Genomic DNA, 19,202 nt, shown 5'->3' with positions numbered 1-19,202 from the left:
CGGGGGGGGGGCATTGATTATGACAGAACAATCTGACATGTCACCAGGACTGCTCCAAAGTTCAGTGTCGACAAACACCAAGAGACAGGGAGACACACTGACAGCAGCTGGAAGGGTCCGAAAGAGCCGGATAGAGTAGAGACACATTAAATACACTGAAGACAGGACTGAAAGGGAAGGCAGTGATTACAAAAATATACTACACAGGTACAGCAGGACATTAAAACACTGACACACACACCTTGCGTCTGAGTTGTGTGTGGGAGATGGACATCCTTGAAACATACGACTATGACCGCAGACAGCGCAGGAACACGGTACGACTGCAACTCTCTTTTTCACACACACACACACACACACACACACACTAAAAAAAAGTGGCTCAAGTGGCTGTGTAAAGCTACACAGCCACTCGATGCACATATCTCAATATATACTGTAGCCACAAATATGTATGTACCACAAATATGTATGTACCACAAATATGTAAGTCTGTTGCCATCATCATTTCCTCTGTGTATTCATTCATCCATCCATTCATTGGAGTAAATTAGCTCAATTGCTGGTCTCAGATACAAGTGTGAAAGAGATTATCCTAATTACAGTCAAGATTCCCCCTGTGACTAGAGCACTGGAGATTTATTGATTAATGGAGATTTATTGATTAGATTTATTGATTAATATACACCTGGGACTCATGTTATTATTAGGTAATCCCCATTTGTTCCAAACATTTACAAGCGACATGCCCCCTCCAGTGGACGTTTTAAACTGGCTTAGTTTGAAATCGGGGAGGGGACTATGATTCGGTCTCTCTCCATTCGTCACATGCTTTATCTCTAACACCACTGGGCCAGTGTTGATGAAATTTGTGGGAATCATGTGTCTTGCAGCATTTACAAAATTAACAAATTTAACTAAAAAGTGGAAAGTTTTTGACTGGTGAAGTTGATCTTCAGATTTAAATCCAACTGAACATTCATTTCATTTCCTGATTATATGATTTTATGCAAAAAGACAAAAAAACAAACAGCAACTGAAGATGGCTGCAGTACAGGCCTGGCAGAGCATCACCAGGGAATATACCCAGTGTCTGGTGGGGTCAATGGGTCACAGACTTCAGGCAGTTATTGCATGCAGAGTATTGTCAACTAAATACTAAACATTAGTGTTTTATATGATTTATATGATGAGCCATTATATGATTTTTTCCAACACTTTTGGAGCCCTGAAATAGAGGGAGTATGTTTAAAAAATGTTGTACTTTCTATAGGGTTAGGGCCAATCTGAAAAAAAAACCATTGAATTAAAGCTGAGAATCTCTACTTTTACCCCATAATAATTGTTTGATTTCAAATCCAAACTGTTGGAGTATAGAGCCAAAATAAGACAAAATGCTCTTTCCAATACTTATGGAGGGCACTGTAGGTGGCATGTAAGCTGCAGTGTAAACATAGCCTTTGTTTTATCTACTGTATCTATAGGCTATCCCATGTAACTGTCAATTTGTGAATTGAATGGGGCATCATGACTGAGCTTGTCATAAGATATAACTTATAAACTTATATAACTTTTTCACTATTGCAATTTAATAATTTTGCCAATTTCATTCCACATCTAATCGAGAGATAGAATACACCAGAACTAATTCTAAAATGTTCATCCCCAACAATTTTACAATAATGAGTATGCTTTGATCAAAATCGTCCTTAGAAATTATTTCATAAGTGATAAACGATTCCAATGTTCATTATTTTTATTATCTGAGATGATAGCGTTCATCAACCATTCAGCTAGACGTAGGAGCTCTTTATGGTTTCTGATAATCCAGATGGCCGTTTGTACAGAACCTCAGACATTACTTTCCCCGCCGTTTGGAATCAAAGCCAATTTACACGCAAACATCTACAAGACCGGCTGATCCTCAGCAACATTTGTTTGTAATTAAGTTTCATTTTGCACGCAGGTGATGATAATCACCCGTTGTTCTCCCTACGATGTCCTGCCTCCTTTGGTTGCAATCCACCCAAAATAATGATGTGGGTATGTTTTTGTGTATGCGTTGACCACCAGTGTTGCCATCATGTCATACACTAATTAATGTCAACCACCTCCCCTTTTCCTCTTCCGAATCTTTCTCTCTCTCAGTCCTGTGTTCTCTTTCTCTCTCTCCTGCCATTCTTCCTGACCACTGCTGCTTACTTCTACCTGTGGATCCCAGACTCCTCCCCTTCCATCCTTGCTGCAGGTGTAAAGGCTGCGCCTGTGCTCTCATTGGCTCTCCTGGTGCTAAGCTACAATGGGGGTTGGAGTCTCGTGGGCGTGGCGGGCGGGCTGGTGTTCTCGGCCGGTGGCGACTGTTGCCTTATATGGCCGGAGCTGTTTCTCCATGGTAACTGAAGCATATGTCATATGTCGTGCCTTTGCCCTGTTATGTGCCAGCAACAGCCACTCCTGTAGATCTGAGATTATTTGATATTAGAAATATCATAAAAGCTCCATCTTGCCTTCTGGTTGGTTGGATGAAAATTCCAGCATAGCTACACCTATCCAATCCTCTCAGATGTACAGGCACACCAGTGGTTTGGGGGGTTAACTCTCACCGTAGATGTGGTTTGGAAATCCTTATGGAACTGAACCTAATGTTGGCACTCATCTGTACCTCTCCCCTTCTTTTTCGCCCCCTCAGGTATGGGCTCCTTTGCCTTGGCCCACCTGCTCTACTCACTCAGTTTCCTCTCCACTCGATACTCCACCGTATCCTCCTCCTCCTTGTCCTTCATCTCCTACCTGATCTTGTTGTTGCTGGGGGGTGGAGTGTACGCTCTCTTCTTCCCCTTCCTTCAGAAGACACCAGAGTCGGACGTCCTAACGCCAGGCGTGGGCGTGTACGTCAGTCTGATCATCGTGATGGCGATACTGGCAGTTCGTACTAGACGTCCACTAACCTTGCTTGGTAGCTTGGTCTTCATGGCCTCCGACTTGACACTTGCTCTACAGCAGTTTGAGGTGACAGAACCACTGGAGCAGGGCAGGGCCATTGTCATGACGACATATTACCTAGCGCAGTTGCTTATTGCTGTGGGCGACATCAAGGCAATGGAGAGTGAGGAAAAGTGGAAGAGGTCCTAAAGGGAACCCCTGTGGTGCATCTCAATAGTCAGCAGTGGCTGCGTCTCATCTGCGCTGGTGGGAAAGAACTGTTTGAAAGTGAAAGCAACACCCCAAAGGATTTTAACTATTTAGTCTGTGTCCTTTTCATATTTGTGCAGCAGCAGATGAAAGAAAGGATCATGAGAAGAGGACCCCAGACTATGGGATACACCACTGACCTTAAATTCTGACCACTGCTCTTGGACTAGTCAGTGGCCAATAACTAAAAGCTGTACTGTATATGGGACTAAAAGGGGGAATGAGGTGAATCATGAAGATTTCCCCCAACAAGCCCCTTGAAATAAAAAATATGTCAGTATCACGGGACAGTATAAATGGTACCATTTCTGCACACTAAATTTGATTGGAACTATTACACTGGGCTGTTTTTACACAAACAGACTCACATTATAGACCCATATTTTTCAATCTTGATTATGGGGCTAAAACTATGTTAAATTGTGAAAGAGCTGGGCTTAAAGCAGCTCTCAGTCATTTCTGCAGGCTCACCAACAGAACAACAGGAACAATGCATTTTAACATGCAACTAGGTATTGCATTCTATAAGAGCAAAATTACTTTTTCTAAACATGATTTCATGCTATACATCATTTGTTAACAAAATGTCCTAATGTGTGTCAACAATAACACACTATGATAAGTCCTTATTGCTTTGGTTATGATGAGATACTACACTTCTACTCTACTCTAATAAAGGTATTTATTCATGTGAACCATCATCGAAAAGTGTATTTCATTTGTTTTGTATAACTCAAAAATCACTGAAAGCTGCTTTAAAAATAGGTTCATGCGTTTTCCATATGTGAGATGAATTATATGATTTAGGCAAAATTACCCTACATATTAATTCTTAATAAATATGGGGGGAAAAACTGTCAATTTCATGACCAATTCTGCAGAATGTTCCAGAGAGTTTCACACCATAAAATAATTCAGCAAAAGTGAATCCAATATGTTTATAGAGACTTTTGCTTAGACAGCTTACAATAATACATTTACAAATGATGAATACTTTGACAGGAAGTTAAGTAAACTAAACACCAAGAAACCAAGAAGGTATGTACTGTATGGGAAAGGGTAACGTTAATAATGTTGAAAAAAAACAATCTTCATGGGAGTGTTGTCATGTAATGTACACAACAATATAAACATTGAAAAATATATCAAAGTATGCTGAAGGTTGTAAGCTGCCATTTTAGTTGGCTAGAAACATTTCTCTGAAGCAAAGAATCTGGGGTTGAATTGGGCACACCCAGCATCCACATCCACATCCAGCATCCAAAAATCAAGGCTCCTTTAATCTGAATCATAAAAGCACTCCCGCTCTCTTAAGGGCGCTACGTCTCAGACCTCGTCCTCCAGTAACAGCGGTCACGATGGCGAGCCAGACATTATCTGAGATGTCCTCCAATGTCCTGGCCAATGACAGTACGAGCGGAGAGGCGAATGACGAGTAGGATTTCAGCGATCCATTCCGTTCTCGTCATTGTGCCGCCCGCTGAAACAAGCAGACCGCAAACGCTTGCAGAAGTCCAACTCTTCCTGTGAGAAAACGGTGAGGGTAAAAAGTGTGATAGATGGAATTCATGTTGCTGCAAGCCCTAAGTGACGCATCTAAATAACACTTTTTAATAAATTACACATTTAAATAAATTACACAACAAGACTTGTTTTTCTCTGGTGGTTCCATCCCCGGAGCAACAAGAGGTGATATAGCACCTTCTTAAACCGTGTGTTAGATGCACCAGGTTCGTCCCATAATACTCCAAATACATTAATCGGGATGTATATTTACTTCTCTGGTAACTTTGAAATAAGGATACATTAAATCAGCATGTATTAATGCAGTAGTTAACATGTATAAAACATTTAGTAATGCATTTACAAAGCATAAAGCATTCTAATTAAGCTTATAAGTCTATTAATAAAGACACTTATAAACTACTGATAATACCATTCATTTTAATTAATAAAGGGGTGATAATAAAGGGGTTTCGTCCTTCCATCGCCTGAAATCAGCATCCTTTTGTTTATTCAGTTTTTCACGCAATTTCTCCAGTTTAGAGGATGTAAATTTGAGATGGCCACTTTCCCTTGTTATCCTCAAATGTTACTACCGCGCCACACCCTTTGAAATTGACCTCTACAGGTAAGTCCATCAACTTCCTTAAACCGCTCTACTAAATGTAGGAAATTGTGGTACACCTCCGCCCCATTTTTCTGGAGTGAATCTGCGGAGCACCTTAGAACAAATCACACACACACACACACACACACACAGACACACACACACACACACACACACACACACACACACACACACACACACCAATCTATCCTTAAAAAAAACTGCCGTTTGAAATGCTATCTAAAGAGGAAGGACAGAGATGTATAGAGAGAGATAGAGAGGTATAGAGAGAGATAGAGAGGGATAGAGAGAGATAGAGAGGGATAGAGAGAGATATAGAGGGATAGAGAGGGATAGAGAGAGATAGAGAGGGATAGAGAGAGATAGAGATAGAGAGAGATAGAGAGGGATAGAGAGGTATAGAGAGAGATAGAGAGGTATAGAGAGAGATAGAGAGAGATAGAGAGAGATAGAGAGAGAGGGATAGAGAGAGATAGAGAGAGATAGAGAGGTATAGAGAGATAGAGAGGTATAGGGGAATACCTGACACTCATCTCTTCCTTGCAGCTCCTTGACTCGTTGTTTGAGCAGCTCCTCCAGCCCCAGAGCAGGACTCTGGCAGTCTGTCAGCCCCAGAGGGCTCTCCTCCACCAGACTACAGAGAGGTTGACAAGACTCAACTGAGAAAACACAGCAACTGAAGCAGACCTCAAAAGATACAAACACCTCCTGAATGCGGGTAAATCGGATCATTGATTTTTTTCCTGACTTTGACATTTACATGACCAAACCTTTCTCTTAATATTTAGTGCATATGTACATTTATATTTGAACAATTTAAACAGAATAACAGAATAACTTTGGCATCACTTGTTTTCTGCTTCGACATCCTTCCCTTTTCAAATACACACTGTGCGCACCGAACAACCTGCATGTACAGTGCCCTGCATAAGTAATGGGACAGTGATGCTTCTTTCTTCTTTTGACTCTATACTCCACAAGTTTGGATTTGAAATCAAACAATTACTATGAATTTAAAGTACAGATTCCCAGCTTATTTATTTTTTTATTCTTTTTTGGGAGAGTATTTTTGTACATATTGGTTTCACCATTTAGAAATGACAAGACTTCTACAGTGGGTGACCAAAGAATGCTCACCATAATTAAGAAAACCCCCAAAACAACTGTCCCACAGATCAGGAACAGTATCTGGTGGGGTCAATGGGTCGTAGACTTCAAGCAGTTCTTGCATGCAAAGAATTGTCAACCAAATAATTTGGACATTATATGAATAAGTTCCATTACTTAGTGTCCTGAAACCAATATGTACACAAATACCAAGCTCATAATCTCTACTTTAACGTCATAGTAATTGTTTGGTTTTCAATCCAAACTATAGAACCAAAAGAAGAAAAAATGCTTCACTGTCCCATTACTTACGCAGAGCACTGTAAGTCACACGCTCAGAGACCTGTTTTTGGTGTTAATCAAAGGTTCTGGTTCAGAATGGGGGGTGGGCAGGGGGGTGGGTGTCCTCTGTCTTACCAGCAGAGGGAGCCAAGGACATGTTCATGGAAGGAGGAATGAGGAGAGCGAAGAACAGACACCAACTGCTGCACCATACCCATGGAGAGGACTGTATCTGTGAGAGACGGAGCGAGAGAGAGCAAGAGCTCGATCATTGTCAAACACAGATCTGCATTCTCTGTGTTGCGATACAAGGACCCACATACAGCTGGTTACAGCTGTACAGACAGGAGTCTTCATGACTTGAGATCTTCATACACCTTTTCACCGTTTCCACCACAGACAGACAGACAGACAGACAGGCAGACAGACAGACAGACAGGCAGGCAGTACCTTTCTGCTCTGGGTGGGCTGTCAGCAGGTTGAGCAGTAGGAAGGCAGACTTGGTCCTCAGCTTCTCATTGTCAGACTGCATGCCTCTCATCAGCACCGAGAAGCCATCGTGGGACAGAAACGCCCTGAGCCCCACCTCCTGCTCACGCACCAGACCTGATCATGGAATGAGAGAGAGAGAGAGAGAGTGTGTGTGTGTGAGTGTGTGTGTGTGTGTGTGTGTGTGTGTGTGTGTGTGTGTGTGGAGAGGGGGAGTCAGTGTGATGCTTCACTGATGCACAATTTCAAATCGACCCCAAGGCCGTACTCCAAGGCACTATGTAGTTCTGAGAGGATTCCAAGGTACAATATAGCATTTTTTACCGTATTAGAATAAACTAGTTCCATTTACCCAATACTGATCACACATACAGCATCTGATCCTTTCAGATCTACAAAAGGGCTTACAGGGTAGGGGGGGGGGACGATTTTGGAACTTAGTCATCCCTTGCATGCAAACCCACACTCAGCCACCAACAGACACACTTACAGGAGACAGCATAGAGGGCCTTCACTCTGACAGTGGGGTGGTGGTCGGTGTCGGTCAGCTGCAGCAGTTTCGGGAGCGCCCCCTTGCTGAGGAGGTGGCACTGCACCTCTGGCATGTTCTGGGCACAGGAGGCGATGAGTTGTGCAGCACGCCACCTCACGGCACCCTGAGGGTCGCCCAGACACTGAGATACACACAGGTCCAACCCTCCCAGAGTCATCAGGTCTGTGAGGAAAGAAAGGAGTCGATTCCATGAGAGACATTTTATTGGGAGCTATTAAATATATATGCCATTATATATATATATATATATATGCCATTTAGCTGACGCTTTTATCCAAAGCGACTTACATTGCAGTGAGTGCATACATTTCAGTATATATGGTCCCAGCGGGAAACGAACCCACAACCTAAGCGTTGTCAGCGCCATGCTCTACCAACTGAGCCACAGGGGACCACCCAAATAAATAACACGATTACTGCCAAAACGAATCATGGAGCAGCTTCTTTATGAATAATAATCTCCTTGTTAACCGTGGAGGAATATTTTATGTCCGTACAAGGACTGGTATGCGTGTTATAATAAGGCTGTACAGCTGTTAAGACATGCAGCAGTAATTTTCTTTAAATATCAAGAGAAAAAATCACTTCGACCTATCTTTGTGAAACTACAAATGTGACTTAGGACTTTCAAATGTGTAAATGGTGTAGGTTTATGGTTGTTATGACATATTTTCTTCGCCGAATCTGAGTGTGAGAGGGGGCGCTAGTCAAAATGTTTGAGAACCCCTGGTATAAAGCACAGAAAAAAAACGCAATACAACTGATGCACCCCATTGCCCATTGGAGGGGTAATGAGGTAAAGCCATACTCATACACCAATCCAATTCCTTCAGATCTGCAAACGCCAAAATAGCTGAGAGTTATTATTGGACACACATCTTTACATCATTTCCTGTTTCCTGCCAGATCTCACCTCTGGCATTGTCCAGATTCTCACAAAACTCTGAGAGGATCTCCAGCGCTTCTGCTCTCTCATCCTCCTCTTCGTCCTCTCCCTCCTCCTGTCCCTCCCCTCCCCTCACACACACCACGCCTCTCTGCAGGACCGCCAGGCACTTCTTCATCTGCTCCACCTCGTCACTCTGCCCTTTGCACACTTCTGCAAGAGCTCCTTGCAACCATACCTTCCTCTGTGGGAGAGAGACAGACAGAGAGAGAGAGAAGGGGTGGGCAGGGTAGAGAAGTTATAATACTGTCAATAAAACATTTGCTTAATTCCTATTCCCCATCCTTCACCCTGAAGACTACACTGACTCACTCATTTTTTCGCCAGACCAAGACGTTACCCAGAAAATAGAATATGACTTGTTACAGTTTTGTAGATGCTTTATATGCTACCGATGATCAAGTAATCAGAAACTATGCATTTGAAAATCACGCCATGAGAACATACAAATCTCTACTCTGCACTAAAACCACTAAGTTGTCATTTGCCGTTACCTCCTCTGACATGGGTTCAATAGGGGAAGGTCCATCTGCAGCCGAGCCGGCATCAATAGCCAATCGCAGGACACCCTGGAGGTTCTGGGGATGTCTTCTGTTGCCTGTGCCTTCTGCCATGTTTCTCTAAGCTGAGAAGAGGAAACTGTAGTTAGGCCAGTATACATACTGTATGTTACACATATCAATCATTCAGTAGGCCTACAAGGTTATACCCAGGATCACCACCAGGTGGTGCTGAAGTGTGTGAGTGGGCGTTTAAACACCTGTAAGAGCCGTATTCTGCAATCTAGGGCCTTGAATCATATAAAGTAGCCCAGATTATCCCGACAGTAGGCTTATATATGAACAATGTGTGCCTCTTTGAGCTGTCAGCAGTCACACGTTTGATAGTCCTATGCAAAATGCACAAAAAAACAAAACCATGAACAATATAAGGGTAGGTGGTATTAGGCAATGCAAGTACAATAATATCTGTCCGTAAAATATAAAAACTAGAATCTCAACATTATCATAGGCTTTAATAACAACTAAATGGCCTGTTATTTGCCATAGCCCACCTGCTTTGGAGTGGAATTGAATTGTGGAGAATAATGCGCCAAGTTTGCAACGTGAAGGGTGTTGAATTTGATGCGAGCTGCTACCGGGAGCCAGTGGACGGTGCGGAGGAGGGGCGTGACATGTAGTGTAACAAGTAGTGTTTGTTGTGTTTGTGACCTCTCTATCGTTTCAATAAACTACAGGATCGCATCGATTTCAATTAAATCATCTCAACCTGCGTAATAAAGATGTATATGCTTGCAAAGTAATGTTTCAGCCATAGTTCTATCTATCAATCAATCAATAATTCATGACCGCTGTCCATGGTGCTTATATTGCGTTGCAAAATCAGTGGTGGAAACAATGCCAAGGTAAGCCCTCAACTGTGTGTCAGAATTGTCATGGAGCACTCAAGCTTTTGCAAAGAGTGTAACATTTGTTCCGAAAGCAATTTTGGTAAAACAGTCATCAAACATGTTCAAAATGAACTTCCATTGGCTGTGCTTCTATAACCGCACACAGCAGTTCCAATATCATAGCACACCCTCCCTCTCATGTGTTATTGCGAAGAGGAGGGTTTGCGAGTAAGAATGTGATTGTACAGTCCTGTATCCCAGTACATACAGTAATATGACAATACAACTTTGCACTTAATGTATTCTGTTAGTCTTGGACCGGATTGCCTCCATCGATGCGGCCATTCTTTCTAATTGGTAAGCAATAATGACAATACATTTGAAATTATATACATTTAGGCTATTTAATAGTACTAATATTAACAATGTGTGCCTCTTTGAGCTGTCATTGTGAATCAACATCCTCTTAAGAGCGGTACAAGGTTACCTGCGGTGTTCCGCAGGGCTCTGTCCTTGGATCCTTACGTTTCTCTGTGTAATGCTCCCATTAAGTGGTATAAACCGTAAATATGGTGTGAATTTTCATTCACACCCATTCATAGATTGAGGATTCCCGAGTTTGAGCTAAAGTTAGCTCGCTAACTCCGCTAGCTCGCTTCGTAGTACACCTCCAGTAGTTGAAAAGTGCTTTTATTTACTTATTGCAAGGCACATTTGGCAAGCTTGATGCCCGTCAAAGGGGTCAACCACCTGACCAACCGCGTGAACGAGCGTGAAATAAGGATTTTATTACAAACTGTGTCTTGGCATGGTCATTTTTATTTTGATAAAAAATATTTTTATTTTGACATGACAGTCTCCGATTCTCTCTGTCTGACACTGTAACAGGACTCGCATAGAGGAGGACGCTATCCGGCTAACTAGCTAGCTGTCACCAAGCTCTAACAGTCTTGAGATTTAAAATACCTAGTAACACGTGTACTGTAATTATTTCTTACCTCTGGTATCCTATGGTAATATCTGTTCATTCAAAACGCCAATCCTCAATGTTTGAGCTGCTTCTTCACACCTCTTTTATGTGACAAACATAAAAATAACACACTGGAACATTCTAGCTAGCCGTGGCAACTGGCAGACAGTGGATCATCATGGGTGACCAGGGCGCAGCCATGCTGAACTGAAGATGTACCGTAAAGCCTGTTGTTTTACAAAAACACTCATTATTTCTTACTGCAGGCCTACATTTCTAATGTACTGCTCAGTTTTACAAATACGTTGATCATTCTGTAAAATACTCATCCTGATGATTTTTTTATTTTACCAGTCAATGATAATTAATCCATATAAACTATGAAATACAGCATTTATGATTCCTTTCTTGCATACTAGTTATTAAGGTTAGGTGGGTAAAATTGTCCCTATGTAATGACGTCACATTCATCCGGTTGTCAAAGTGTCCAAGATGGCTGCGCTCGTGGGGCTCCGTGCGTGTCTCTCCGGTAAAAAAACAAAACAAAAAACAGACTCACTTGTACATTTCAGCATTTTACTAAGTTCGTTCATTAAAACACACTTAAATTGTGATTTGAGCTTTTTTATTGCGACGAAACAAATGTATGAAGCTTGATTGTGTAGAAAAAGGATGCTGCTATGTAGCTACGTCCAGGTTGAAGCCATAGCAAGGTCACGTTACCAGTGAGGCAGGATAGTAAAGGGTAGCAGCTATTTCATGCTACATATTGATATCGAAATGTTCCAAAGGTGGAGCAAAAATACCTAGCTTACTACGCTCTTTAGAGATTTAACAAACAGGCAGGGTAGGTTTCATTGTAAAAACAACGTAGTGTGACTGACAACTCACCATCATTTGGACTATAGACAGTTAGACTCTTATAACATGCAGTGATGCATGCCAAATATGAGAATGTGACGCGTAGAAAACAGATCAAAGATGGCAAACATTGCAGGCGTATATTTATAATCTAATACTTGTCATTAACACTAGTCTGAGTCCTTACCATTTGTACTTTTGTACTCTCCTCCCAGCCCTTCAGCTCTCCTCGCCCAGTCTCCTGCACAGCTCCTTTAAGCTGGTGAGTAGCTTACGTAAATTCAATGCACTGAAGTTATACTAGCCGGAGCGATAGTATCTGACTCCATAGCCATTGCCATTCAGCCGGAACGCCTGTCTCTCAAGTGGCAGCACTAGACGAAATATTGATCAGCCCATTCCGACAAATTGACAAACTCCTTTTCTGTCACAGTGTGCTGTACCACTGAGTCGACGGAACTATGCAGTAGAAGCCAAGAAAACATACGCACGGGACAAGCCTCATGTGAACATTGGCACTATTGGTCACGTTGACCATGGCAAGACCACTCTTACTGCCGCCATCACCAAAGGTAAACTAGACAAGACAAGAGGCTAACAAAGAACACCTTCATGTGCTTTGGATGACTCGTAAATGATGGTTTCTCGTTACACAATTCGAGGATGTGTTATACATGTTGTTCTGTCTTTTGTGTGTGCGCGTCTTTGTGTTTGTTATTGAATCATTGCGGTCCCCAGTGCTGGCTGAGGCTGGAGGCGCTCGTTATAAGAAGTATGAGGACATTGACAACGCACCTGAGGAGAAGGCCAGGGGCATCACCATCAACGCCTCTCATGTGGAGTACACCACAGCCAACAGACACTACGCACACACAGACTGCCCTGGCCATGCAGATTATGTCAAGGTAACACTTGCACAAATCACACATTTGACCGTTCCCAAGTCCAATTGTAGCTCATGCTGCGCAAGAACAAATTCAAGAACCTTTCAGCTTTCATATATTTTTCCTGAGTTGAAGATATGTTCTTGAGATAAGAATACATTTAAAGTGCTCCAGACCATTCATACACACATTTCCTTGATGTAGCGAAACACATTAACATATAAATATCTGTTGATGGGCATCCTCAGCAAAACGTATACTCCAGAGTTGCTCGAAAGACCAGAGTTTTTGCAAAGATACACCTTAGCCAAAACAAGGCCAGCCCGGTTTAAAATGCTATGTATTCCTTCCCCAACTCAAGTGGTGGGCAGCCTGTGGCGTTGCATCGTGTTGTAACTGACCTCCTCTCTCCTCTCCTGTAGAACATGATCACAGGCACGGCTCAGCTGGACGGCTGCATCCTGGTGGTGGCCGCCACAGACGGCCAGATGCCCCAGACACGAGAGCACCTCCTGTTGGCCAGGCAGATTGGTGTGGAACATGTCGTTGTGTTTGTTAACAAGGCAGACGCTGTCGAGGACAAAGAGATGCTGGAACTGGTGGAGCTCGAGATCAGGGAACTGCTCACAGAGTTCGGCTACGATGGCGAGAACACGCCCGTCGTCATCGGCTCCGCTCTCTGTGCTCTGGAGGTAAGGGGGGGAAGCGCATATTCACAACATTAGCCAGTAGTTGCCAGCTTTTGCCCGATAAACACAATGAAAAGACGATAAATAAAGTTGAATACTTACTGAAGGCGCCATATATCTCTGAAAATGTCTAGAATTCCAACCTATGTGCACGCTATACACACGATATACACACGATATACACACGCCAGGTGCATGTGTAGACATAAACCGAGCAGGCGCGTTGTTTTCATGTGTGTTCTTACCTGTTTGCCTCTCACCCGTTTCCCTCCCCAGGGCAGAGATCCCGATCTGGGGGTAAATGCAGTGATGAACCTGCTGGAGGTGGTGGATAACTATGTTCCTCTGCCCAAGAGAGAGCTAGACAAACCCTTCCTGCTGCCCATTGAGGGTGTATATTCTATCCCAGGTAAGTGAAAGAGACATAAGGCCTGTTCCAGAAACAAACACTAGCGCCTTTCTCTAGCCCACCACATTGATGTTTGTAGATCAGAAGGTCCATTGCACAGGAGTAACCCAAAGTGGGCCCAAAACCAGGAAAATCTGTAAATCGTTTACTTTGTATGTGTGAGTTTGAAATACAGTTGGTGTTTAACTGCCTTTTCATCCTTTCAGGCAGGGGTACAGTGGTGACAGGCACTTTGGAGAGGGGAGTCATTAAGAAGGGGGATGACTGTGAGTTTGTGGGGCACAATCGCGCCTTCAAGTCTGTGGTGACAGGTAAGTGAGTGGGGTAGCTACACATATCTTGAAATTATGCAAAAAGGTTCATTTTCATTTAAAACAATATTTGCCATTTAATTTTTTTTTAAACATCAAACTCAAGAGGTGTAGCACAAGAAAGAGGTGCATAAATGAGCAGTTGGCATTAAAAAATGGTGCTCACTGTCCTCCTTTAAAGGTAGGAACTTAAACTTAAACTCACCATAAGGAAAGCATCCTGTTTGACCTAACAACTACCTGTTTCGGTACATTAACAATAAGTTTAAATGGTAAGAGCCAACAGTGGATGTTTGGGCAGATTTTAACTCCTATTTTATCACTACCACTGAAATTCAGGGAAAAACAATATTCTAAGTCAAGGTGCTCTATCTTAATCATTTGTCTTTCCTTTCCCTCTCTTCCTCAGGTGTTGAGATGTTCCACAAGTCCCTGGACCGGGCAGAGGCTGGGGACAACCTCGGTGCTCTTGTCAGAGGGCTGAAAAGGGAGGACATTAGGAGGGGGATGGTGATGAGCAAACCAGGCTCCATCCAGCCTCACCAGAAAGTGAAGGCCCAGGTCAGAAACCCCAGGTGTCAGTACTCCAGCAGTTAGTGTGTGTAGTGTATTTAAAGACCCACTCCAGTAAAAATGTTAAGTGTTTAGCTGAAAATCGATGTTGTGAGTGTAACCATGATAATGTTCAACTATTTTTAGACCTTTTTTTTTAAAATTATTATTATTATTGAAAATGCATATGTATAACTGAAAATACAAACTGATATTTATGATATCTTAACCCCCTCATCCCAGGTTTATGTTCTGAGTAAGGAGGAGGGAGGCAGACACAAGCCATTTGTTTCCAACTTCATGCCTGTCATGTTCTCTCTCACTTGGGACATGGCCTGCAGGGTCTGCCTGCCAGTCGACAAGGTCTGTCTGTCTGTCTACAAATGTTCAATAGTCATTGATTCTTCCAAAATGTATTAATTAAATAAGAATATATAATGTATTACCACTATGTGCGCACAAATAAATGCACACAATTGACATATACACACATCATTTGAAAACAAATTCATTACAAAAAAATCTCTAAATTAAGTAAATCATCAATTGCAGATGGTTTAGGTTCTGGAGAGGCTCATTTTGACCGAACCATGTCCCATGTAAATAAACTACTAGAAATTCTCTTATTCCTTTGTCGTAACAGTTTAAATGTATTGTCATTAAGACAGATTTTCCATATTGGAGCAAAGGGAGAGAGAGCGATTTGTAACATAATGATTTATGGCAGTTTTTCCCACACTTTTAAACTATTCAAAATTCTTTTAAATTTGTTATTCTAATCCAATTGTTTCCACCTCATAGGAAATGATAATGCCCGGGGAAGACACGTCTCTGACCCTCACGCTCCGTCAACCCATGGTCCTGGAGAAAGGTCAACGCTTCACTCTCAGAGACGGAAACAAAACCATTGGCACTGGCTTGGTCACAGACATACTGACAACCACAGAGGAAGATCTTTACAACTGGGGTTGAGGGAAGGAGGGAAGGAGGAAAAGGGGGGGGGGGGAAGGGGAGGGAGAGACTAATGGCAGGGAAGGGGGGGTGAGGAAATACATGTCCAGTTGCATGAAATATTTGTCCAGTCGCTTTAAATGTGTACAGGAGCTGGTGAGGCTGCACTGCTGTCCTGATCCTAACCAACCGAAAAACCCACAATGACATGTTCAGCATAGTCTTTCTGTGAAAAGGCCAGACTGTAATTTGCAGCTCGTGTAATAAAATGTATTTAATAGTAAAAACCTGTGTGTTTTGGTGAGTTCCCATAACAATGTAAACAAGAACGTCCAGTGAAGGATGATGTTTTGTTCCAAACAAAGCACTTTTTAAAATCTGGTGTTGAGGTCCAGCACTGGCCTTTAGGTACCATTTTACATGTTGTTTGTTTACAAGGATATGCACGTATTTGCCACTATTAGTAAGTGTAGCATATTTACGTTTCAAGTCTTCAGTGTGGCAGCAGAGGGCAGCCATGCGCAAAACTACATGCTTCACCTTTTAAACACCGCAACACCTAGTGGCCACTCGTGGTACCGTTGTAGTTCTCACTTGTAGTTCTGCCCAAAAAAGACTTCCTGATTTAATACCAATGGTAGAGTCTTTATTGTTCCTGTCCAAATGAGGCCGATTCCAGCGTGACATTGATGTTGTACTATATTTTCAAATATACAAATTCATGCCTTGGTCGTCGTTTTTTTTTATTTTTTAGCCGAGATCAGACGATCAGAAGCATTTCTCTTGCCTCTATAAAGCGCTGACGTCATATGTAAGCGTCTAAACCAGCCAAGGGGCGGGAACGCGCACGGATTCTATCTGCACGAACGAGCAACTGAGAGCGAGCATGGAGACCTTACGAACCAAGCTCGAGCTCGTTATGACTTCATTATGACAATAAAGACACTGATGTTGAAATTGACAGCTCTCTTATGCCTGACAATGAATTGGTTGATGATGAAATAACATGAAATATGGCTATATTGAATCTAATTGCTTGGTATATTTTGAACACCGAGGCAGATTAGGAGCTTCACATAAATAATCATAATAATAATAAAAAAGGTTTTGCACAGAATCAGAATAAGTGACACTACAGGTATCCTTCTTGACATTGATCGTCACTGATCCTAATAGGGCATAAATGACAAAACGTCAGAACAAAATAAATACGATCACTAATTAGAACGTAGGCTATATCCCATATGCTTCTTGTGTTGGTAAGCCAGTGAGCAAGCTTTGGGTCACGCGTTTTTCCTCATATTTTTTCTAGTGAATACTGAGCATGTTCTGGGGACCAAAATGACCAAAATGGCGACGAGGAAGCATGCATTTCGTTGGCGGATTAGTGACATGAGCTACTACTATTAAAATGAATTAGGTGACGTCTGTGGCTCAGTTTGTAGAACATGGCGCTAAGAACGCTTAGGTTGTGGGTTCAATTCCCGCTGGCACCATATATACTGAAATGTATGCACTCACTGCAATGTCGTTTTGGATGTTCCTCAACTTATTGAGGAGGGCCGATATTGAGGTGATTCCTTATAAATACTGTACGCACACCTTTTAAATTGACAAAAATCCTCATTAATTCACCATTATGGTTATGATCATAGTCCACTTACAGGTCAATTTCTTACATTAACTCCTTTGTCCATGGATTGTAATAGGTGATACAATATAGGATAAATGCCTTACAGTACAGTGCAGCACTAGACAGAAAGATTAAGACAGAGCAGAGGGGAGGGCATGCTGTAAAGTTGCTCCTGTGTTTACATTATTCATATGGATGCTTACTGCTAGAGAAGGCACACAATACTGAGTGTGCCCAGGACCAGGCCCAGACAGACTCTGTCTAAATCACACCCCAACACTTTCTGCCCATCTAATACTGTAATATCATTTGCGTTGATATATTACAGTACACACAGATCACAACTGAATAATGATGAACCTTGCTGGGGATGCCAATGTGACATCATATGTCCACCTACTGTACTATTATGATGTCGTGTTCCGACCATAGTGTATCTCCATGGTTATGACAAGACATAAATGCCAAGGTTCCAGAGTTTTCAGACAGAGCACCATTTGCTTTTTCAAGGACACACACTACTATCTCTGATTATAGTAGATTCATAATTCCTTGTTTTACAGAATAACTATTAGTCCTCCCTATGGGTCAAACCCAAAGCGGAACGGAGGTTCCAGAAGTAGACGGACCTCAGAAGGAGGCCAGAAAAGAAAAGCAAGAAAGAAAGAAGAGTGGACAGAGCGTTGTAGTGTTTTTTCAACTGCTGGCGCTCCTAACCTGCTGTGGAGGCAAACGCCTGAGAAACAGTCGCTCTGAGGCTGAACACTCTGATACCGGTAAGTGCTATGAGGAGTCTTTAAGTCATTTGCAGCTACACATTTAAATTCTGCTTGTGAAATGTGCAGAACTAAGTTTATCTAGTTACACAAGTGATTCATAAACAACAATTCTGTGTCTGAATGATTTCTACAGACACGGACCAACTCTCTGGAGGCGATAATGAAAGGAAGGAAACCAAATATAACGGTAAAAAATCGACACCCAACGTCAAAGGAAAAAAGGGAAAAGGGAAAAGACTTCACCTGAGAAAAACGGACAGGACAAGAGGTCAAACAGCAAAGACACCCCAGGACCCTACAGCCCGGAGACGGAGACCTGTAAGCCCACAACACCAAACCTACTGGAATATAATATTCTTTAAGCAAACATCTTATCTCACTTTGATGTGTTCTCTGCCTCGACAGCCAGGGAAAGGTAAAGCTCAGCAGGTACAGACTCCAGGGCTGGAAACCAGGCCCAATTCACCACAATCCAGGAAATCAGCCCAGGTGAGACCCTGCCTCTTACTGTGTGTGTTGTAGACAGGGACAGATATCTAGGGATGCAGTCACTGTGCCTGCCCCTCTGACCTCAACTCAACCACCTCTCTTTTAATTCTGAAAGGCTTCAACCTCCAACACCTCTCTGACCAGGAACTCGGCCCCGGCTCAGACAGACTGGCAGCTACCCGGCGTGCCAGATCTGCCGCCAAAGACCAACAACACGTCACCTCGGGCTGAGCCAAGACTGACCAACCACATTTATAATGGACTGACAGACAAAAATGACTATGGACTGACTGATGAGCGAGATGATGGATTGATTGACGAGTTTATCAACGGACTCATTGAAGAGACTGAAAACGGACTGACTGACAAGACGGACAGTAGACTGACAGACAAGACCACGTGGACGTTCCACAGCAAGTGGGAACTCCCCAGCGAGTTTGCTGACAAGGGGGATTCCTACCTTTACTTCGTTTAGAAAATACATTGAAAACTCTCTGGATAAATAAAGATCTTCGTCCTTGAAATTCTACCTTTCTGTCTGTTCATCCAGGGTGGTTATTATACCAAGTTAACACGTGAACTCA

At 42.6% G+C, this 19,202-nt stretch overlaps 3 protein-coding genes across 4 annotated transcripts; 2 read left to right on the top strand and 1 right to left on the bottom strand.

Moving 5' to 3' along the window:
• Positions 1 to 266: 266 nt before the first annotated feature.
• On the top strand, positions 267 to 3,132 carry tmem86b (transmembrane protein 86B; the record flags this gene model as incomplete). The annotated part of the gene is made up of 3 exons (XM_083677408.1): positions 267 to 317; positions 2,149 to 2,392; positions 2,690 to 3,132. The coding sequence occupies 3 exons, from the start codon at positions 267 to 269 to the stop codon at positions 3,130 to 3,132; spliced, it is 738 nt and encodes a 245-aa protein (XP_083533534.1).
• A 984-nt stretch (positions 3,133 to 4,116) lies between these two features.
• hspbp1 (HSPA (heat shock 70kDa) binding protein, cytoplasmic cochaperone 1) lies at positions 4,117 to 11,227 on the bottom strand. Of its 2 annotated transcripts, none has more exons than XM_083676376.1 (8): positions 11,089 to 11,227; positions 9,195 to 9,325; positions 8,668 to 8,884; positions 7,692 to 7,916; positions 7,163 to 7,318; positions 6,848 to 6,944; positions 5,846 to 5,957; positions 4,117 to 4,716 (listed from the first exon to the last, which is right to left on the bottom strand). In XM_083676376.1, the coding sequence occupies exons 2-8, from the start codon at positions 9,312 to 9,314 to the stop codon at positions 4,636 to 4,638; spliced, it is 1,008 nt and encodes a 335-aa protein (XP_083532502.1). In that variant the 5' UTR covers positions 9,315 to 9,325; positions 11,089 to 11,227; the 3' UTR covers positions 4,117 to 4,635. The 2 variants fall into 2 exon arrangements, with proteins under 2 accessions (XP_083532502.1, XP_083532501.1); XM_083676375.1 differs by having other exon boundaries at positions 9,195 to 9,320; positions 11,089 to 11,222.
• Positions 11,228 to 11,515: 288 nt separating this feature from the next.
• On the top strand, positions 11,516 to 15,759 carry tufm (Tu translation elongation factor, mitochondrial; the record flags this gene model as incomplete). Its single annotated transcript, XM_083676718.1, is given in 11 exon segments — positions 11,516 to 11,545; positions 11,547 to 11,589; positions 12,137 to 12,183; positions 12,355 to 12,493; positions 12,660 to 12,826; positions 13,228 to 13,497; positions 13,771 to 13,903; positions 14,110 to 14,214; positions 14,624 to 14,775; positions 15,010 to 15,129; positions 15,568 to 15,759. Coding segments are annotated over 11 exon segments (1,377 nt in total). The 3' UTR covers positions 15,739 to 15,759.
• Between the last annotated feature and the right edge of the window lie 3,443 nt (positions 15,760 to 19,202).

Source organism: Argentina silus, assembly GCF_951799395.1.
Source record: "Argentina silus genome assembly, chromosome: 9".
Lineage (NCBI taxonomy): Eukaryota > Metazoa > Chordata > Actinopteri > Argentiniformes > Argentinidae > Argentina > Argentina silus.
This window is presented reverse-complemented; position numbering and strand designations above follow the sequence as displayed.